This window comes from Brassica rapa, chromosome A03, assembly GCF_000309985.2.
Source record: "Brassica rapa cultivar Chiifu-401-42 chromosome A03, CAAS_Brap_v3.01, whole genome shotgun sequence".
NCBI lineage: Eukaryota > Viridiplantae > Streptophyta > Magnoliopsida > Brassicales > Brassicaceae > Brassica > Brassica rapa.
This window is the reverse complement of record NC_024797.2, coordinates 7491473-7512974: the sequence shown is the minus strand read 5'-3', so window position 1 is coordinate 7512974 and position 21502 is coordinate 7491473. Positions and strand designations below refer to the sequence as shown.

At 33.3% G+C, this 21502-nt stretch overlaps 4 protein-coding genes and 4 non-coding genes across 10 annotated transcripts; 7 read left to right on the top strand and 1 right to left on the bottom strand.

Annotated features, from left to right (window-relative positions):
* The first annotated feature begins 4737 nt into the window (after nucleotides 1–4737).
* LOC103857321 (B3 domain-containing transcription repressor VAL1) lies at nucleotides 4738–8998 on the top strand. 3 transcript variants are annotated; one of them, XM_033286822.1, is made up of 12 exons: nucleotides 4738–4934; nucleotides 5012–5248; nucleotides 5444–5525; nucleotides 5613–5714; nucleotides 5797–6326; nucleotides 6410–6506; nucleotides 6584–6758; nucleotides 6854–6930; nucleotides 7288–7662; nucleotides 7746–7795; nucleotides 7868–8046; nucleotides 8131–8994. In XM_033286822.1, the coding sequence occupies exons 2-12, from the start codon at nucleotides 5121–5123 to the stop codon at nucleotides 8685–8687; spliced, it is 2352 nt and encodes a 783-aa protein (XP_033142713.1). In that variant the 5' UTR covers nucleotides 4738–4934; nucleotides 5012–5120; the 3' UTR covers nucleotides 8688–8994. The 3 variants fall into 3 exon arrangements, with proteins under 3 accessions (XP_033142713.1, XP_033142714.1, XP_009132737.2); XM_033286823.1 differs by having other exon boundaries at nucleotides 4791–5248; nucleotides 7288–7417; nucleotides 7457–7662; nucleotides 8131–8998; XM_009134489.3 differs by having other exon boundaries at nucleotides 4793–5248.
* Nucleotides 8999–9169: 171 nt separating this feature from the next.
* On the top strand, nucleotides 9170–9240 carry TRNAG-GCC. The gene has a single exon. It is a non-coding gene; the product is annotated as a tRNA-Gly (tRNA).
* Nucleotides 9241–9295: 55 nt separating this feature from the next.
* Nucleotides 9296–13798, top strand: LOC103857320 (mitogen-activated protein kinase kinase kinase ANP1-like). Its single transcript, XM_033286824.1, has one exon. It carries the CDS (start codon nucleotides 11432–11434, stop codon nucleotides 12425–12427), a length of 996 nt encoding a protein of 331 aa, XP_033142715.1. The 5' UTR covers nucleotides 9296–11431; the 3' UTR covers nucleotides 12428–13798.
* LOC117133249 lies at nucleotides 10121–10208 on the top strand. The gene has a single exon (XR_004457072.1). It is a non-coding gene; the product is annotated as a small nucleolar RNA snoR114 (small nucleolar RNA).
* On the top strand, nucleotides 13079–13149 carry TRNAG-GCC. Its single transcript has one exon. It is a non-coding gene; the product is annotated as a tRNA-Gly (tRNA).
* Nucleotides 13154–13238, top strand: LOC117133250. Its single transcript, XR_004457073.1, has one exon. It is a non-coding gene; the product is annotated as a small nucleolar RNA snoR114 (small nucleolar RNA).
* Nucleotides 13318–15065, bottom strand: LOC103857319 (thylakoidal processing peptidase 1, chloroplastic-like). Its single transcript, XM_009134487.3, is given in 8 exon segments — nucleotides 13318–13615; nucleotides 13617–13652; nucleotides 13721–13788; nucleotides 13874–13960; nucleotides 14164–14232; nucleotides 14323–14391; nucleotides 14651–14672; nucleotides 15052–15065. Coding segments are annotated over 8 exon segments (456 nt in total). The 3' UTR covers nucleotides 13318–13524.
* Nucleotides 14454–19893, top strand: LOC103857318 (MYB-like transcription factor ETC2). The gene is made up of 3 exons (XM_009134484.3): nucleotides 14454–17259; nucleotides 17427–17514; nucleotides 18793–19893. The coding sequence occupies exons 1-3, from the start codon at nucleotides 17187–17189 to the stop codon at nucleotides 18887–18889; spliced, it is 258 nt and encodes an 85-aa protein (XP_009132732.1). The 5' UTR covers nucleotides 14454–17186; the 3' UTR covers nucleotides 18890–19893.
* The last annotated feature ends 1609 nt before the right edge of the window (nucleotides 19894–21502 follow it).

Below are 21502 nucleotides of genomic sequence, written 5' to 3'. Positions count from 1 at the left end.
TATATTTTATAGATATAAATAGATATATAAAAAAAATTTATAACAAGTTGTAGTTATGAGATAATAAAAATACAATAAGGTTAAAATCAATAAGTTTTTAAATTTTTAAAATAAAAATTCAAATCAAAGTGCTGTCAAAAATATAAAATAAAATTGGATTACACATCGGTCACCCATCGGTTTAACTGGTTAGCCTCAGGCCTTAACATTTTCAGATTTTATAAGGTTTTAAAATAATGAATATTTATTAAAATCCAAATTGGATTTTCAAATGGGTTAACATGCGGGTCACGGTTTGATTTAAAAGCACTAATTTAAATAGAAAAAAATTCTTACAAATCTACAAAAAATTAGTAACTTCTTTAATAGGAGTATAATTTTTCATCAATAAACATTCCGCGCTTTAAAAGCGCGGGTCAAAATCTAGTAGCACTTAAAGTAAATGTTAGCTATATTCTATTATATTTTTATGTAATAATTTTTAGATAATATATGTTGCAATTTTAAAATAAATAAATAGATAATGTATAGTTGTAGATAAAAAGTTTAACATATATTAACAATTTTACTTTATTTTATATAAAATATTACATAATTTACAAATTTTACTCCTTTTAAACGGTGAATAATATTATGATATTTTTAATTGGTGAATACTATTTTATTTATTTATTTAAATGAAATATTTTTTTAGTATGTTAATTTATTAATTAATATAGTATTAATATTTAATTCATATATTACTTCTATTGTAATATAATATAAAAATAATTCTAAAATTTATAAAAAGAATATACTTTTATTTATTTTTATATTAATTTTAAAAAAATTGTAATAATATTATATTACTACTTACGAAATTATTCAATTTATTAATGTAAAAAGTATTTAAAAATTTTAGTAAGATTTTGTTAGATTTGTCTCAACAGATTTGTAATTTAATATATTTATAGTTATTAAGATTTTTAGAAATCTTATATATTCAATAGATTAATGTAAATAATCAATTATATGTAATTAAGGAAATAGATCTATTATGAATTTTTATGGTAGATAAAAATGATACTTCTCTTTTTAATAGAAGATATGTTAAAATATATGGAAAATAATTTTGATTTATATTTATTTAATATAAAATATTATATTTTATTTAAATTATTTTGTTAAACCATGTTATAGTGATTAGTTGATGGAGGATTATTTATAGTGATGTTCTAACGATTAGGTATAATGAGTGTCCCGAAGATATTTTGATTTCCATTTTAAAAAGAATCGATAGCATATTCTGATTTCCATAGTTTTTGATGTTCTTAGATGAAGTTAAGATATGAAAAATTATGAATGGAGATGAGAAGTTGAGCAATTGGAAGGCCATATTATAAGGAGGAAAATTTTGTTTAAAATTAGATATCAATTTTTCCAATATAACAGAATAATATATGATTGATTCACTTCTTGGCATTAGTCGGGAAATATTCCAAACTCGGGTTATGCAATGTGGTAGCCAATCCACTCTGTAACATTACGTGTGATTTTCCCGGGGCTGGTTGGATTAGCCGATAGGGTTTAGCAAGATAGAAATAAAATAATATATATATAGTAATAGAATAACATAACAAAAATCTTATTAAGTTGTTATCGGTGATTTAGTGTGTATGTCAAGTTTGTATAGATTTGATCAAATCTATTATCAATATTATCTCACTAATTTATAGATAGATATATTTTATATTTTTCTAATGTTCTTTTAGATGGATTGTATTTTCAAAATTAGTAGATGTGAATATTATTTAAATTAGAAAATGCATGTAATATATAACCTCTAATTCATTCAAAAGGTACGTCTGTGAATTTTATGTTGTGGTAAGACCGATTGAAGTTTATATACTGATAATATTTTGTTCATAATGACAGATTTCTGTAAACCAAGTTTCATCTATACGAAAATAGGTCCATTAAGAGTTATTGTATTGTTAATGTAATTGGAGATAACAATCGGTACAGTTGGTTAAATTATAATAGATAGTGGCGTGTAATATAATTATATTGTAACAAACTTGAAATAGTCCATAAATTAAGTAGCTTCCTAACAAATTTAAATGAGTCCAAAACTTTAATGATAACTTTAATAGTAGATAAATTTAGGACTCTATTTTAATAGAGTAGATCGTATAATCTGAGTAATTCATTGACCAATTAACAATAAACTATCATTAGATTTTGCTGCAATATTTTATGAATAATTGACTATAGCTAAGATTGGTTAACACATAGAAAGCAAAAATAATAAATTAGTCACATACCTATATAGTACGCCTTGTCAATAAGAATACTATGATCGAAGAACTGAAGTTCAAGCAATATAAACTAAATTGGAAGCACGATGGAACCGAAAAGAAAGGAAAAAAGAAAACTGCTTAGTGGTTAAATTTTAACTAAGGTTTCCTTTTAATTATAATTTAAAATAGAAATTTACTACTAACAATTTAATAATATATTTAACTATTATAGTTTTTAATAAACAGTTTATTGATATTGTTAAAAGATCCGACAAATATCATTCTTATTAATTATGCCCCAAGTATTATTTTAGTAACTTTACAAATTTAATTATCGATAAAAAAAATTAAAATATGCCCCTTGAAATTTGCTGCTCTAAACGGCCGCTTCACCCGCTTATCCTAAAGCCCGGCCCTGGATTGATCTCTTTTGCATGGTAAAATCATACGAGGTAAAATGGAGTAAAAAGAGAGAAAACTGGGTGAAAAGGTAGTTCTTAGTTTGTGGAAAGCAGAAGCGACTATTCCACCCAAAATAGCGTAATTTATAAAATACATGTTGTCAGTTTAGTCAGATTTAGATTTGGTATTTTTTTCTTGTCATCAATTTAGATTTGGTATCTGAATTTAACGAATAAATATTTTCTCTAAATTTCATGATACTTGAAGTCTAAATCGGGTTAAGATATAATAAAAGGCATGCAAAATATACGGATCATGTATTATGCAATACGAAATAACGAAAAGAAAGACGTGTATTCGATAAAAAAAATGGCATGCAAAATATACGGATCAGTTTTGCAGTATTTATCATCTATTGATGGTTTAATTATTTATTATTATTATTACTATTCGTTATCAACTATTTAGAAATGTGTTGTTTTCATATTCTGGAAAAACTGGATTATGAAATAAAATTTATCACATAGATAAAATATCTTTTATATAGTTATTTCGGGGAGTATCCAAGTTTTGTTTGATTGCACTCAAAATATCCGAGTCAATCAAGATACCAAACAAACTATATAATCGTTCGGAAAATACAAATCTTGATCTTATAAAAATTTATGGTATTCAACAAAACAAAAAAAGACCATAAAGGGAAAGACTTCTTGTGTGTGTATTCAACTGTCATGCATGGCTCTACTACCATTCATAATTTTCCCAGAAGTAAAAAAAGAAGCATAAACAAGTTTTTAGATCCCTTTTAAGCAAAAAAGTGATTTTATAACCCAATTTGAGACAAAAACATATAATAAAATTACGTCATCATACGCATTAATCTTGAGTATAATAGAGAAACAAAAATATCTTATTTTCCCAAATATTGGATTCATACAAATCCTCCTAATTCATATCCATAAAATGTAAACAAAAATCTTAACCAAAAATAAAAAGTCAAAAAAGTGAATTTAAAAGAAGAAAAAAAACACAAAATAGTCTTTCCCAAATATGGTATCATCTCTCTCTAGACTCTCCATCTTCTATCTAAAAAAAAAAGAAAAAAACTTCTTCATCTGTTCTTCGTCGTTCACCGACTCCGGCCGCTTCCACAGGGCTGGGGTCGGGTTTAGTTTTAATTTCTATGTAATGTTCCTTCGGTTTACTTGCATGTTCGATTTTGGAGGTGTCAAGCTAAAGCTTCAGATCTGTTTCAGTTCTGTTTAGACTTAGCTTGTTTTCAAGATTGGAGCCCCGGATTCTCAAGATCAACGGCTTGATGATGTGTTTTCAAAGTTGCATGCGCTTTATCTCTACTGTTGGTGTCTTTGGCTTCGCTTCGTCTCGATCCTTGCTCTGGCTTGTTTATCAAGTTTGACTTTGGCGAAAGTGTTGCGGTTTCGCTCCCTGTCTTCACTCCAGAGGTATGATCGAGTCCTCATCCTTCACTGCTTCTCTGTTGGCGTTTCCTAGTCGTTCTCGTTGTAGTCTCGACTGCGCCGTATCCGGTTTGAACGGTATAGAACGATGCGTTCTGGTTCTCCGGTCTTGAAGCTTAGGTTCTCAGTTTCTATTTGCATGCGCTTATTCACTATGGGAGGTGCCTGGTTCGTTGTCTTTTCTTCAAAGAACCGCTTGGAGCATTTGCGTTATGTTACTTAAGAGCATTTCTTCCTCTTCGCCTATGTTATTGGCTCTTAATCTTTTTTTGGTTTCACCTTCATTATCATCATGTTTGTATTTTAAGTTTGTGTTAATATGCTTCCCTTGTTTGGGCTTCGCTTCCGGAGAACTTGTTGTTCTGCTGGCATAATTTCCGGATTTAGTCCGGCTTTGGTTTATCCGATCAATGATGTACTCCTCCATGTGTAATGTTGGTTGTTTAATACAAGTATCTTTTAGTGTGAAAAAAAAAAAAAAAAGTCTTTCACTTTCTTTCACATCTAATCTCTGTTTATCACTTTGGTCTTAAGCGGCGTGTGCTCAAGTGTCGTGCATGCGTTTTTTTGCGTTTCTTTTCCTCTCAACCCCTTCTCCTTGCATGCTCTCTCTCTTTCTCTCTATCTCTTCCCCTTCTCTCTCTATCTGACCCATAATTTTAATTTTACATCGAAAAAATAAACGAAAAAACAAAACAAAAACACAAACCTCGTCGCCGTTACAGTCCCCTCTTCTCTCTCAATTCGCCGTCTTCTTCTTCTTCTACTCCCCACCGTGAGTTTCACTCAACCTCCTCTAATCTCTAACGCTGACTTAGATTGACCCACGTCGATATGCATGTTCATGACTAGTCCCTCCTCCAATTCACGTCGATTCCACCTCCGATTCGTCTCTCCGGCGCCGTTAGGGATTTAAGACTTTCCCGATTTCAATTGGTGGGAAAGGTTGTGACTTTTGAGGATGTTTGAAGTCAAAACGGGGTCAAAGGTGTGCATGAACGCATCTTGTGGCTCGACCTCTACTGTTGAATGGAAGAAAGGCTGGCCTCTTCGATCTGGTTCTCTCGCTGATCTCTGCTTTCGTTGCGGGTACCTCTCTCTCTAATCTCATTGGGGACACAAAGTCTCGATCTTCTGTTCTTGTCTTTTATTACAGTATGTTTGTGTTCTTGTCTCTTTGACTATTTGTCAATCTTGACTCTTTTTGATCTATAAATAGAATACAATTAATACACAGACATAAGTGATGATTGATTTTGCAATGATTGTGTGTTAATTTAATAGATCGGCTTACGAGACTTCTCTGTTCTGTGAAACATTCCATTTGGAGCAATCTGGTTGGAGGGATTGCTATTTATGCAACAAGGTTGGTTTTGTTTTTTTAATAACTCTCTCTTTTTTTGTTAATTTTCTCTGTAATATTGGTTTGATTGAGATTCTGTAATGTGACCAGAGACTTCATTGTGGATGCATTGCCTCTAAGCTCATGGTCGAGTTTATGGACTATGGTGGTGTTGGTTGTACTTCCTGTACTAACTGCCATCAACTCAATCTGGTGAGAGTTTTGGAATATTATTATTACAAGCTGTTGTTCTAATGGTTCTGTCTTATTAAACGATTCTCTTTTTCTTTTGCAGAATAAGAGAGGTGAGAATCCAGTTGTGTTTAGCAGATTGGCAATGAACAGCCCACATACAAATGGAGAAAGTGGAATTAGTATAAGAAGCGAAGCTGATCTCTTTTCTCAGCCACTAGTCAATGGAGATGATAAAAGAGAAGAGTTCATGGCTCACCGTGGGTTTGCTAATTTTATGAAACCAGATAATAATACTAATAATAATAATGCTGGGGAAATGCATGAACCGTCACAGCCATCTTTGAATGTGGCTTTGGCAACACTTCCTTATAGCCCATCTTTTGCAAACCCTGTGGGCGGGAATAAACTAATGGCTGCTGCTTCTCAATCTCACTCCCACATTGGCCAATGCTCTGCTTCTAGTATACTTCAAAAGCCTTCAAAATCTGTCCCTGGAACTCCTCCTGGGACTAGCAAATCTGCTCAGGCCCGGATTGGTAGGCCTCCTGTGGAAGGGCGTGGGAAAGGCCATTTACTTCCTCGGTATTGGCCAAAGTATACTGATAAAGAGCTTCAGCAGATCTCTGGAAAGTATCCTTTTTTTAGTCTTTGCTCAACGTTTTACTTTGGACACAAAACTCCCATCTTTTTTTCCTTAACAGTTTTCTTTTTAGTTTGAATTTGAACATTGTACCTCTTTTTGAGAAAACTCTTAGTGCAAGTGATGCCGGTCGCATTGGTCGTCTAGTTCTTCCAAAAGCCTGTGCAGAGGTAACTTTTCACATTGTCCATTGAGATCTCTCTATCTAAAGATCTAAAGACTCAAGAGTGGGGATGGTGTTGTGTAGGCTTATTTTCCTCCCATTAGTCAATCTGAAGGCATTCCTCTGAAGATTCAAGATGTGAGGGGTAAAGAGTGGACGTTCCAGTTCAGATTCTGGCCCAATAACAACAGTAGAATGTATGTCTTAGAAGGTGTCACTCCCTGCATACAGTCCATGATGCTACAAGCTGGTGATACAGGTACAAGCAACTTTATATAGAGATTCTGAGTACATTCTTGTTTTTTTTTTCTGCGTTCTCTCATTGTGTGGAGATTCTTCTTCGCCTTGTTACAGTAACTTTCAGCCGGGTTGATCCTGGTGGCAAACTAATCATGGGTGCCAGGAAGGCAGCTTATACTGTAGACATGCAGGTTTGGGTTTCTACTAACTAGTTTTGTAAGGAATGTGAGCCTGAATTTAACATGGTATCAGAGTCCGAACACACACTTTCCAACCGAGCCCAATCTATTAGGCCCAAAAGAGGTCCGACTGATCCCGAATCGGTCCAGCTAATCTGACCCGAATCCTATATTAGAATAATTGTCGAGATTAATGGTCAAAAGAACCATCATCTCGAACATCTGGGACATAAATAATATATAAATGGTTAGGGTCATTTACTTGTGGTGGTTTTAACCTGGAAGCCCATAATAAACCTGAATTTAACAGAATGTGCTAGTTTTTTTTCTTCTGCTTAGCTCCATTCTTATCCAATATTTTTTAAACAGGGGTGTGGGCTCACGAACGGTACTTCAAACGAGGACACATCATCCTCTGGTGTTACAGAGAACCCGACCTCCATTAACGCTTCCTCACAAATTCCGGAAGAACTGAAAGGTGTGCCTGAGCATTTGAGCTCACCTTATGGTGTTGGTAGCAGCTTGAAGAAGAGTGAGATGAATGGAGGCAGGATTTGCGATGATCCTTCACGTGTTAAAGACAAGAAGAGGACTCGAACCATTGGGGCTAAAAATAAGAGACTGCTTTTGCGTAGTGAAGAGCTGAGAGTCACTTGGGAAGAATCTCAGGAGTTACTCCGTCCTTCTCCTAATGCAAAGCCCACCGTTGTCGTCGTCGAGGATCATGAGTTTGAAGAGTTTGACGTAAGTGGTAGATCGTGTGAGTAAGTTTTTTTACTTGACTGCCCTCAGCTAAGTCATGTTTCTTGTTTTTATGGCATGCACAGGAACCTCCCGTCTTTGGAAAGAGGACGATACTTACTTCAAAACCATCAGGGTAAGTTCTTTCTTTCACTTCCCAAGTCAGCTTTTCAAGCAATTTTAGTAACGAATATCTTTTGTGAACCAGTGAACAAGAACGATGGGCATCGTGTGACGACTGCACTAAATGGAGAAGGTTACCTATAGACGCTCTTCTCCCCGCAAAGTGGACATGTTCAGACAATGTTTGGGACGTGAGCAGGTGTTCGTGTTCTGCACCTGAGGAGAGTCTTAAAGATCTTGAGAATGTTCTTAGAGCCGGAAAAGGTATGAATCTAACTTGTTGCAAGCATTTTATGGATGGTGTTTCAAGTCTCAAGACACTTAACTGTCTTTTGTCTATATGTTTAGAGTACAAGAAGAGAAGAATCCAGGCGGCAAAAACTGAGGAAGAACCGTCTGGTCTGGATGCACTAGCGAGCGCGGCGAGTGCGGCAGTCTTAGGAGACGCTTTAGGAGGCGACTCAGAGGTTGCAACGACGACGAGACATCCAAGACACAGGGTTGGATGCTCTTGCATAGTGTGCATTCAGCCGCCGAGTGGGAAAGGTAGGCACAAGCCCACGTGTGGGTGTACGGTGTGCAGCACGGTGAAGAGAAGGTTCAAAACGTTGATGATGAGGAGGAAGAAGAAGCAGTTAGAGCGAGATGAAATAACAGCAGCAGCAGAAGCATATGAGGAGCACAACAACAAGGAAGCGGCGGAACGGGGTGATACTGATGAGAATAACGGAGAGAAGGAAGGGAGGATTGATCTGAACAGTGATCCTTATAACAGAGAAGACGTTGAAGCTGAGAAAGAGGACACTAAAGGAAGAGAGTGTTCGGGTGTGGCTGATGAGGTTTTAGGGTTAACGGAGCTAGGAGGAGAGGCTGCAAGCTGTGAAGAGTTAAAAGCTGCTACCTAATATGAAGAAAACAAAAAACTAAACTCATAGCTACCTTATCTTAATATGTTCTGTAATGAAGGACACCAAGAGGAGATGAGTACAGTTTTGTGTTTGATTTTCTCATAGTTTTAGGCAGAAATAAGCTTTTGCATTTTTGTTTTGGTTTTTATGGTCTTTGTTGAGTTTTGGGGTGGTGGTGGGTTTTAGGCTGTCTCCACTGATCTAGGTTTTGCATAAGTTAAAATGGAGCTTTGGTGTTTGGTGATGAAACAGTTGAATTTGTTGTTGTGTTTCAACCTTACATGGAAAGCATTAGGTTTAAATTTTTATTTTTCTTCTTATCTTATATGCTGGCTGTTTTATCAGAACGTTTGTGTTCCCCCAAGTTAGTATCTTATGCCGTCTTTCCCTTTCCATGTCTTTGTATTAGCCAGCGGTTAAGCTAAACGTTAGACCTTTGATCCTTCAATTAATTTATATGGTCTTGTTTATTCATCAAAGCACCAGTGGTCTAGTGGTAGAATAGTACCCTGCCACGGTACAGACCCGGGTTCGATTCCCGGCTGGTGCAGATTTCTCGTAGGGGAGCTGTGATGATAATGGCTTAGCGATGGTTGGGTCCATATTCTTCTGATTCTCTCAGATGTCATTGCCTGGTGACTGAGCTCTTACAATTTTTTTAATCTGTTCATGATTATATAAATTCGAATCCATTTTGAATTGAGGTTATAAATAACTGTACTGAAAGCACTTCTCTATTTAATTATTCTTCTTTCTTCATTTTCCAGTACACAGTTGTAAAATATATATTGGATTACCAAAATTGATTTATTGAAACCACTCTAACAAAGCTGATTCTTATGGCATATAATAATCTCTTTATGGGTTTTATCTTACATAAACCACTCTAACAAAGCTGGCATCTTTTGATCCATGAGCTATGTTAAATGGAATATCCATTCAAAAAATCCTATCCCGGAACTGATATCATCCCTTGGACTGTTGTCTTGGAGGTTAGCGCATTTGTCTTTTCTGCCGTTTCTTAGGTATATATAGCCTTGGTGATCTCTGTATTATGGTTTTGCTCAAAAAATAATTACCGACGGCCTCGTCTAACTAATAAGTTTGTCAGCTAATAGTTTATTTTGGTTTTACAATAGAATGGTTTAGCTAATTGATGTCTTGTTGTTGCTGGCTGTTATCACAACTTGTGTCCACCAAATTGTATCATATGCCCCCTTCCCCTTTCCCATTCCCATGTCTTTTGTATTTGCCAGTGGTTCGGTAAAATAGTAGGCTTTCCTCTATCTTTTACTCTTATGTTAGCCCATTCACTTGTAAATGTGGTCTTTTTAATTCATCAAAGCACCAGTGGTCTAATGGTAGAATAGTATCCTGCCACGGAACAGACCTGGGTTCGATTCCCGGCTGGTGCATGATTCATTGTAGTAGAGCTGTGATGATATTTGGTTTAGCGATGGTTGGGTCCTTCGCATTCTTCTGATCAATTTCAGAAGTGATTGCCATGTGACTGAGCTCTTTATTTTTGCGTGTGTGCGCTAAGTGTTCAAATCAAATTTGATCTAACGTAAGAAGTAGCTGTTCTCAAAGTATATGTAGTGCATTTGTGTGCTTTTAGTCAATGAGTGTGAGGTAGTGAGAAAATTTCCTCATGAATTGAACTAAGATAAGCTATCGAGTCTAAGAGGTAGTGTTGATTCTTGAAAACAAAGGTTGAGAGTTGAAGATTTTGTGACAGTTACCTATCGTCTCATGGAGAAAATGAATACGTCTGTGTTTAACATTATAACAATTATACAGTGGGCTAATAAATATATACTCCCTCTGTTTCCGAAATGTTCTGAATGTAAGATTTTTTAGAGTATGCACACTTATTAAAAATTTAATAAATATTTATAATTTAATTTATTTTTTACTTTATTATACATTTCCAATAACTTCTCACCAATGGAATTTAATCAATTCAAATATTTCAATTAATATTCTTCAATGGTATAAAAAAAATACTTTAACAATATAGAAAACTTATCTCTGTGAAACAAAAAAAATCTAAAAAGTTTTAGTTTCCAGAACTGAAGGAGTATGATATACGTCGTTGAATTAAATGTATGTATACAAGATCGCTTCAAGGCTATTTATGTACGTCTATAATTTGAAGATTTTGTGACAGCCAGCTACCCCGATAGTGTACAATCTGTCCTGTCATAACGTCTGTATAACCGTGCGGCTCAAGGTGTTTTGACATTGGGTGAAAATTAAATTAAATGCTTGATCCAACTTTTAAGATATTATTGGATTTTTTCTATCCTTTTTTTTTTTGCTTAGTGATAAGTTGATAACACATGCTGTGTATATTTAAAAGGAATTCAAGACATTTTATTTTTAGTTAAAATCGAAATTTTAACGATTATAGTCCTTAGACAAGCAATTACGTAAAAATAAAATAATCGATCCAACGTTTAAGAATATACTGTATTGGATTGTGGGAACAAAGAGAGATTTTGCTATTTTCCTTTTTGGTTTGGTGACTACATTATCTTTTGTGGTGAAATATAAAAAGAAGGAAACTGAGAGTTGCAGAAAAAGGAAATTGGGAGTTGTCGACGCGTTATCCGTATATATATATATTTTATTTGTTGTGACGCTCTCTGATCAAACGTTATTTGCGAAGTCTCTCATATTTCACTTCACTTAGGGTTTCTTTCTTCTAAGCTTAGAGAATCCATCTTCAACTGTTTGCAATGGCGGGACCAGATTTGTTCTTTGTTAAGCTTCTCGGCAAAGGTTCGTTTGGTTCGGTCAGTCTCTATCAAGGCGTACGCTACGACGGCGCTATGGTCTCCGTAGCCGTCAAAACCTCGGACAGTCAACATGCGGAGTCTCTCTTCAGAGAGGTACAAATACTGTCGGAATTCAAAGGGTGTCCGAGAATCGTCCAGTGCTACGAGACAAGAGTGGAAGCAAGTCTCAACCGATTTAATGGTAGCGTGGAGTACAAGATTCCCTTGGAGTACGCTCCTGGTGGAAGCCTGATGAGTTTCATCAAAACATTCAAAGACAATAAACTGCCTGATCCTATGATCAGAGACTTTACTCGTATGCTTCTCCAAGGCTTAGCCACGATTCACGCACACGGTTACGTTCACTGCGACCTCAAACCAGAGAACATCCTCGTTTTCCCTAGCTACATCAACAACAACGGCGCTTGGAGTTCTTCTTTCGAGTTGAAGATTTCTGATTTCGGCTTGTCGAGAAGGGAAGGAGACAGTAGCTGGTGGGAACCTAATCATCCGTTCGCGGGAACATCGATCTACATGTCTCCTGACTCGGTTTCGTACGGGGAGACAGGGAAAGACCTCGACTTGTGGTCGTTGGGGTGCTGTGTACTGGAGATGTACACTGGGGAGGGACCTTGGTGTCATAAGAACTATGAAGTGGATGATCTCATGAATGGCCAAGAGCCGCTGATTCCGAGTTACCTTCCTTTCGAAGCAAAACTCTTTATCATGACTTGCTTTGCGCCGAGGACAAAAGACGCGACAAGATTGTTGAAGCATATCTTCGTACGTGGAGACGAGGGGAAGATGATCACACAGCCTTCTCCTGTGAGTGATAATATAAAGGCAGAATCAGCTCTCCATCTGGCGAACTTTGTTAGAAGGAATGTTTCTACAACCAAAACCATTCGTGTGCTTGCTGCTGCTCAAGTCATGCCTAACAAGACCATCATGGCCTAGCTTTGCTCCTGTTCCACTACCTCATCTTCTTTAATCAGTAGTTCATCTCGTTTATTTTAATTGATTTGGTAGAGAATTATGTATATTGGCTTTTTATCTATAAAACAATTTGATACTTCATCTTTTCTTCTTATTCATATATCTTTTCTCCTTTGACTAGTTGAATTGTATATATGTGTATGTGTACAAGTTCGCTTGGAGATTGTTTATTACTATAACTTTTATAACTTCCATGATTATTACTAAGAAAAATAACTGGCTTACAATATTTAAGCATTGATATAAGAATTTCCCAGAATTGGGGTGTTTGTCTTTAAAACAACACAAGATTACAGAACACCCTGAACAGGTAAACAAATTATATCAAGATAATCATCTAGGCATTGTATATGAGCTCCATTTATGGTTAACTACCCAAACCAGGTTTACAAACCTCGGTGATTCTGCCACATATTTATTCTTGCTAGGTCACTATCAAAACAATATCATGATCAACTCTGCTTGCCTGAGGAACAATCATTCTGTAAATAAGATCTGAAACCCCAAACTCTCTCTCTCCCTCTCTCCCTCCCTCCCTCCCATTCTGTTTCCGTCTTGTGGATGTATAAAGATTGAGGATAAATAAGATCTCTGTAATCAAGTAATCAATAAGCACCAGTGGTCTAGTGGTAGAATAGTACCCTGCCACGGTACAGACCCGGGTTCGATTCCCGGCTGGTGCATAAACAGCTGTGAAGAAATTGGCAATAGCGTTGGTTGGGTCCTTCGCAGTCATCTGCTTAATGTGATGAGATATGCCACCACTGAGCTCTTCTTTTGTTTATTTTTCAAACTTTTTCTTAACTAACATTCTCTTCTCATTGTGTTTATCTTTATATTCTAATTATGAACATTTTCTTCTAACATATAACAATGTCCCAGAGATTTTTTTTTTTTTTTTGGTTCTAACACTTTCTTCCGCTCTGTCCTTAACATATAACAATGTCTCAAATAATGGGTCCTCTAATTAGATTTTAATATAATACTGTAGTTTTTTTTATAATAAACAAGACATGTTTACAAGACTGTAAATATACAAACAAAAGTTTCATTCTTTATCATGAAACAGTAACCTGTCCCTTTGTCACAACAGCTTGGTCATGATGGTATATGGTGTCTGATACTTTGCTCGGTGGCCAATACCGGAACAGATCTTCCAACAATGTTCTCTATTGGGAGAGGACCCCTGCATACACAATCCCCAACAATTAAAAACTGATCACAAGAATGCTCATGATACGCTTCGAGATTTACCAGTTACGAGAATCAAAGCTCTTGTTGCGATTGTCTCCGAGTACAAAGACATAACCTTTGGGAACAGACTGCAGATGAGGAGAAAACGTTATCAACAATCTATTACTTTAAACAAGGATGAACATGTGGTAATAATAAGTACAATTTGCTCACCATTGGTTCCATTCCATATGACATTGGCTCCAAGACAAACTCTTCTTCTTGCACATTTTCATTCACAAAGAGCTTCCCATCACGAACCTGCATTACCATATCCATAGGTTAAAAACAACAACCTAATAAAAAAAAAAAAATCAGAGAAAAAGGTTAAGTCTATTTTCTGAGAAAACTTGCTTTCCAAGAAAGCCTCTAAAGTAAAATACCGACCCGAGGCGAACAAAGACTTTAATGGATGAGATGAAAATAGGATCAATGAACAAGTGGATTGGATTAAAGGGGGTTACTTCAACCCAGTCACCTTCACTTGCAACTATCCTCTTTATGAAAACATCATTCAAGCTGTAACCATGTTCCTGCAATTCAAAAGATAACATCAAATACTTAATCAAGAATATAAGATACCACACAAAGGTTGAAGCAAAATCTTTGAAACTGTCACCTACCACTAAAATTGGAGGAGCCTTGAAGATTACTATATCTGAAACCTCTGGCTTCCTGAATAAGTAGGAGACCTGGGCACACACACAGAGTTTTAGACCATGGAAGTAGAACAACATTCACATCAGTGTAATCAAGTTTACTATAAGAATCTGTACATATTCAATAAAAGCATAAGAGTAACTAACGCATAACTACTACCTACAGAACAACCTACATCAATCAAGCTTAGCTATAACAATAACGTTCTAATAAACGTAAAGAGTCCTAAAGATAACTATTACAGTCCTAAAGATGCCACCTTTATCATAAGAGCTTGCTCAGAAACAGTACCTTCTCGGCCCTTACGCGATCACTGAAGATGTATATATTTTTTTACCCTCACAGTTAGATGGTTTTACTTTGTACCATCATGTTACACTTTGTGTAGTCCAGTTTAATTGCAACAAAAAATGTAGCGTCGATTCGATAAAAAAAAGTAGCATCGTGTTTCTTTTGTACCACTCTTGTTTGTAGTGCTTTCTTGTATTCTATTATCTCCAAGTGACACCATCAAAACCTAAAATTACTCATGTAAGTAAATCTAGGTGTGAATCATGTTCGTGTTAGTTTTAATTCTTTGAAATTTTTTGTTTTCAAGTATTAGTTATGTATATTTTATAAAGAATTTTCTAGTGAAATGCATAAAACTAATACTAAAAAGCTATGACTTTCGGTCATAGAAACTAATTTACGTTTTAGCTAGCATTTAAGTATCAAATTAGGTTACAATGAAAAAGTGAGATATTAGAGCTAAGGTCATCTCCATCTCCACTCCATAATTTACTTCAAAAATAGAGTGGGAAATGGAATATGAACAAAAAATAAAAAATTCTCTATTTATGGAGTAATCACTTTTTTGTTTCTTCACTACTCTATTTTTCACTCCATTTTGCAGTAAATTATGGAGTGGAAAGTAATGATGTTCTTTTAAACAAAAGTAGTACATCTTTTGACCAGAGAAATAATTTAATGTTGACACTTAACAAGGACGACGGCTAAGTAAAATCTCACAATCACATGTTGAGTTTTTTCTTTTGTCTAGGTGAGCCTAGCTAAGATGAACAAACCCATTATTTTCACTCATACATCGTTTTAATGGGGTTTGGTACGTGAATTTATTTGTTATTACATCATTTATAATCGTTGGACCACTTAAGATATACATTGTGGACCAAGTTAATTAATCAAACAACTACCATTCAGCTAAATTTGCATTTTTTGTCCAGTTCATATTTATTGATCTGGTTTTAAAATTTGTCATGACTCGTATAGAAATGATACGTTAGAAATAAGATGTCCTTTTGTCACATATATAAAAGATGCCCTTTTGTCTCGTCAAACTCTAAGAATTAATGTTTGTTGAAGTGACCTATGTGGCTATGTCTCATGTTTTAAAAAAAAAAAATTCTAAGCTCTAAATTCCTTTGTATTTTTTACCAATTTTAATTTTATTGTTAAAAATATATCTACAATACTATTTGAGAAGTCAATTTTCTACATATCGTGCTCATGTTAATTTTCAAAGAGTTAGTTATGTTAATATCCTTAATGAGTTAATTCTATAATGCAATAGACAATTATCTCAAATAGCCAATTTTAAGATTTTTGTCACCAAAAGAGTTCACAAATAAGAAAATAACCAAAATAAATTTTATTAAATCGTCAAAAGATCATTCTACTTGTTGTCTTATAGATATAAAAATATAAATAAATAATAATAAAAAATTCTAGTTTTGAATTATATGTTTTTAAATTTCAATTTTTTTATTAAAAAATTTCGAATTTTTTTTCTTAATTTTCTTTTTGAAATTCGAAAATATTTTCTGAAACTATTTTTAAAATTGTAATATGAATTTATTTATTTTTAAAAATTTTAAACTCCACCTCCAAAACCCTCGTCTCTTACCTCTAAACCTTAAGTCTGAAGGAAAAATTTTACTTTTACATTCCTTTTGGTACCAAAATTAATGTTTATATTCATTAAATCGATATTTTCATACACAATTTCTTCATTAAAAAAAGATAAAAAATCTTTCTATCATTGCTTTATAGATACATAAATATAATTAATTATTTAAATAAATAAAATAATATTTTTTATAGTTTACGAATTATACGTTTTCAAATTTAAACTATTTTATTAAAAAAATTTGATTTTATTCAAATTTTATTTTTAAAATTCAAAAGTTCTTCTTGAAACTATTTTTTACAAAAGAAAACTAACTTTTAAATATTTATTTATATAATTGTTAAATCTTGTATCCCACGTTCGAAAACCCAATCCATCAAATCTAAACTTTAAATATATATTAACTAACACTAGAGTTGAAAATGTCTATTTACCTCGAATATAAATGTGGTTAAAGTAAACCTGAAAAATTATATCAGGAATATGGTAATTTAGGTAATTTCTCTAAAATTAGGTAGTTACAACAAAAGCTTTTTTTCTAAATTTTAGAAAAATCCATTTCTCCTAATTATTTTTTTTGAAACTTTTTTCTTTCTTTCTCCAAATTATTGATTGGATGAAAAATATTTTTTGGAAAATAAAAACCGTAAATTATTCTAAAAACTAGAAACAATTAACACATTTCGTATCTTTAAAAAAATATAGAAATATTAAATATTAACAATACCAAAAAAATGTTCATTGGCCAGTGGGTGGGGGTGTGGGTCTGCCTCTTTCCTCTTCTTACTCTCTATATACTTTTATCTACCTCTTTGTTATCCCCTTCAGGGCTTGTCTCTATAAGTATTGTCTACCTCTCCAAACTCCTTATTTTTAGTTTTCTAAATAATCTTTGTCTTCTTCGAGTTTCCAATACTAATGGATGATACCAACCGTCTTCATCGCCTTCGAAGTCACAAGCAAACCAAGTTCATTCGATATAACTCCGAAGGTCTCTCTTTGATTTAGTTAATATTTAATGGTTCTTCGTTTAGGTCTGTACTCATCCACTACTTTGAATTATTTCCTTACCTAAATTCTTTTTACTAAATTAACTTCCCTCCCTTTAATTATTTTATATATTTGATTATTTGTTGAATAAAACTAAGTAAAATGCAGAAGTGACTAGTATCAAATGGGAGTTTATCAATATGACCGAACAAGAAGAAGACCTCATCTCTCGAATGTACAGACTTGTCGGTAATAGGTAACAATCTCTTCTTCTGTTTACATATTTTATCCCTTGTCGGTAATATGTGTGTGTATGAATATGTGTAACGTGAAGCAATGGCGTCCACCATATTATTTTTAAAGATACATGTACTGTACCAAGTTATATTTATACAAACTTATATTAAATTATAAACCTAGTTTGTCAAATGATTTTTTTGTTTAATGTTCCCTTATCTATAGAGAGGTTCAGACTAATCCCAAAAGAATGATAAGGCCTATGAATGGATTCTCACTCTGGATATTCAAATGAAGTCTAAAACATAGTCTCACATCTGCATAGCTACACATGTTTAGTGCTGTAAAGTTGATTTGAATCCAGATAAGCCACTCTGTGTGGTTAGTTTGTCAAATGTAATCCTTTCTTAGTTTTTGTCGTAAGTTTAGAGAGTCTTTTGTTTGTTTTGTTAATAGAGTGTTTTCTTCTAGTTCTTTGAAATGGCAACTCTCTAGTCTCTATATTTTTATCTCAGTAAAATAATATGTTGAACCATTTATTAATAACACAACACATTTATGATTTTCTATATTTTTTTTTCTTTGTATTCTATCATGTACATTTTTCAAACCAATTATTTTGTTTAAACAGTAGATATATTGACAATGTATACTAAATTTTACCGTTTTTATGATATTACACTATATGTAGCAATTTTTTCAAAAATCTGATAGGAGTTTCCTTGTTCATTAAAACAGGGAAAAGTTTTACCACATAATTAGTAGCTTACATTTAATCTTTAGTCTGGAGGAAAGACTATGATACCTCTAACTAGAACATTACTGCTCTATCTGTTTTATTTTAATTGTTGTTTTAGGTTTATGCGCACAAATTAAAAAAATATTTAGTTTTGTATATTTCTAAAATAAAATATCATTACCTATACACATAACCATATTTTAATCAATAGAAAAATAAACTGGAGAATATTGTTAATTAGTCTTGCATTGAAATTCTAAAACGACACTTATTTTGAAACGAAAATTTTACTTTACATCGACAATTACATTAAAATGGAAGGAGTACTATTTATCACTTCCAAAATGTTTGGTTAGCTCATTAATTTTAATATTAATTATAATTGAAATGAGCATGTCCCACTTTATAATAGTGCTGACTTGAAAACTTTTAAATAATTGTAAACAGAACTTCAGGTTTAACACTATTAGTCCAAAATTTTATAATGAAGTAGAACTGATAATTAGACCCAAAAAAAAAAAGTAGAACTGATAATATATTTGACCTAAACTGAACCAGGTGGGATCTAATAGCGGGAAGAGTGGCAGGACGAAGTGCAAGTGAGATAGAAAGATATTGGATAATGAAAAATAATGACTATTTCTCAAACAAATAAAGTCAACTCTATTCTCTAAAAATCTTCATGTTTTGTTTTCTTCTGTTTCTCTTCCTTCCTTTTTGTTATTACTGGAAAATAAAAAACTGAAGTTATGGACAATAATTTTTGTTATTGTGGACAGTAAAAGCTTCATTGTGTTTATCTTATCATCGTATATTTACAAATCTACAGCGGAAACCACGAGAACCTCGAGTGTAGGAGCATCTCCAATCCAAACCTATTTTTTCTTTTATAATTCTCACAACAATAGAATTAAGTATATTATAAAATAAATTTTGCTCCAATGGTTTACTCTATTATAGAGTTACTCTATTATAAAGTAAAAAGTAGAAGGATTTCACTTTTTCACTTTTTCACTCTATAAGTGAAATCCTTCTATTTTCTCCTCTATAATAAAATTACTCTATTTTGTGAGAATTATAGAAAAAAATAAGATTTGAGTTGGAGATGGTCTAAACATGAATTTTGAATATTACATCGGAATAAATTATGTGCTGGAGTAAAATATATATACCATGAATTTTAAATATTACAGAATGGAATAATATTTTAGCCATAAATGTGGTCAGTTGAGATGAAAATATTATTTTCTGATGAATACAAATCTATAACAAGATTTCTGCTGAAGTTCAAGGTTCAAGAATTATTTTCTATTCAATGATTTCGATTTTTCTTTTCCATAATAATAATAAAATTAGCGCGGAGATCGGGAGATTAATATTCGATCAACCACGCTAGAAATTCTGAATAACCTTACTCTTACAAATGTATAATGACAAAGAATTCAATGTAACTTAGAACACCGTACAAGTAAATTCTATCTTCCCAGAAAATGGCACTTCTAGATTAAATATTCTTCTAATTAAGAAAGACGAATATACTGACACTCAGAAGATCATCGTAAGAAACAGTAAATAGTTATGTTAAAAAAGTAGTAAAGAGTGAACAGTTTATACATGCTGTTTCAGGTCGTACGTAGGGGTCAGTTTCTCTGTCCTTAATACAGCTATATAATTTAGCAGCTACCATAACGTATCTTTTTTTTTTTTGGAATGAAATATATATTATTCTTTATGGTTTCAGTACATGCAACTTTAGCCTTGACTTTTTTTGTTGGACAACACAGCTTCATTAATAATTTAGTTTAAGAGATAATAAGGATTTGGACCAGAAAGTAAGCAGGCCTTAGCATATAAGTCCGCGGATCCGTTAAGATCTTTCTTGATGAAGCTAAAACGACAGGAAGAAAACATAGAGGATCGTTTCGATATCCGAAAGCACTTCGTAGAGTTCAATCGATCGTCGTCCCGAAGATAAAGCTCTGATGAGCACCTAAGAATCTGATCTGAACCAGATGTAGCAACTTTAGCCTTGACTATTGTTACAAAAAAAAGCCAAGTTTAGCCTTGACTAGACAAGGATCTTTTTTTGAGAACTAACTAGACAAGAAATTGATGCGTCAATTTCCGACAGTAACTTAATTTATCATCACTGAGACAAATAATTGACCTGAAACATAGTCAGGTACAGTTTTCTTGTAAAAGAAATAGGAAAACTTAGCTAAAACAATAGAAGTTTTCTGTACTTCTCGTGTATATATGTCTAGAATACCAACACTGATTTTTTGTTTTAAAGGGTACAAGAAAACAAAAGCTTAGTTGGTGCCTTGGTGGATCACTGCATGTGGCCACTGGCTAGGCGCTACAACTTCGATTACGACCCAACATAACTCTGTGACAGCGCAAAACTATTAGGACTTTGTTCAATTCACACGAAGTAGAAAATAAGGGAAAACACGGAATGATATTGGAATACAGTGAATCACCATAGTAGATACTCAGAGCCGTGCTTAGGAAAAATAAACATTGGCCTAGGGCATCAAATATTTCTTCTTTTTGTAACTTGGCTTAAGGGCATCTATTTTAAAAAAAGTTTTAAAGCACTTCTTAAGATTTATTTCATTTAATTAGATATTATAGAAAACAACTATAAAACATAGCCTCGTTAATAGTTTTATGTGTAAGCAGAAAGCTAAAAAACAGATATTAGAATAAAAAATGCAAAATATGGAAACAGTTATTTTTCTCTAGAAATTGGGTAAATTATTTGTTCTATGGTTCTTTTACATTTAGATGAAAAATGATTTGTTCCATGGTTCTGTTACACTAAGCTAGGATAGCTTTTATTATTGTAGATTCATAAGAAAAATATTTTATATCGCTTTGGGCAGGTGTTAGTGCTCACACGGCTCTGTAGATACTAAATGGTTTTATGCATGTCTTTAACCTCATAAAATGTGTGATAAGTATTCAAAGTGAATTATACACACTTTTTCTAATAGCAATTACATAATAAGTCACTTTGAATACTTATCACACATTTTATATGAGGTTAAAGACATGCATATCACTTCTTTTTTATCAAAAACTATTACCTCACTTTTTTTATTATATCTTTATTTGTTTATTAATTTATCAAACCACTTTCGCATCTTCGATCTTCTCTCATATTTACCTCTTATTTCTCAATGTTACACTTCATAACATACCTTCTTCCATCATAGATAAAACTCGCATCTTTGTTCTTTTCTTTAAACTAAAACCCAAAAAA

Coding starts and splice junctions, on each gene's coding strand:
- LOC103857321 (XM_033286822.1), top strand. CDS start 5,121: ATGTTTGAAGTCAAAACGGGGTCAAAGGTGTGCATGAACGCATCTTGT. Junction 6,327..6,409: donor CTTCAGCAGATCTCTGGAAA/GTATCCTTTTTT, acceptor TTTTCTTTTTAG/TTTGAATTTGAACATTGTAC. Junction 8,047..8,130: donor TGTTCTTAGAGCCGGAAAAG/GTATGAATCTAA, acceptor CTATATGTTTAG/AGTACAAGAAGAGAAGAATC.
- LOC103857320 (XM_033286824.1), top strand. CDS start 11,432: ATGGCGGGACCAGATTTGTTCTTTGTTAAGCTTCTCGGCAAAGGTTCG.
- LOC103857318 (XM_009134484.3), top strand. CDS start 17,187: ATGGATGATACCAACCGTCTTCATCGCCTTCGAAGTCACAAGCAAACC. Junction 17,260..17,426: donor CATTCGATATAACTCCGAAG/GTCTCTCTTTGA, acceptor AGTAAAATGCAG/AAGTGACTAGTATCAAATGG. Junction 17,515..18,792: donor TACAGACTTGTCGGTAATAG/GTAACAATCTCT, acceptor AAACTGAACCAG/GTGGGATCTAATAGCGGGAA.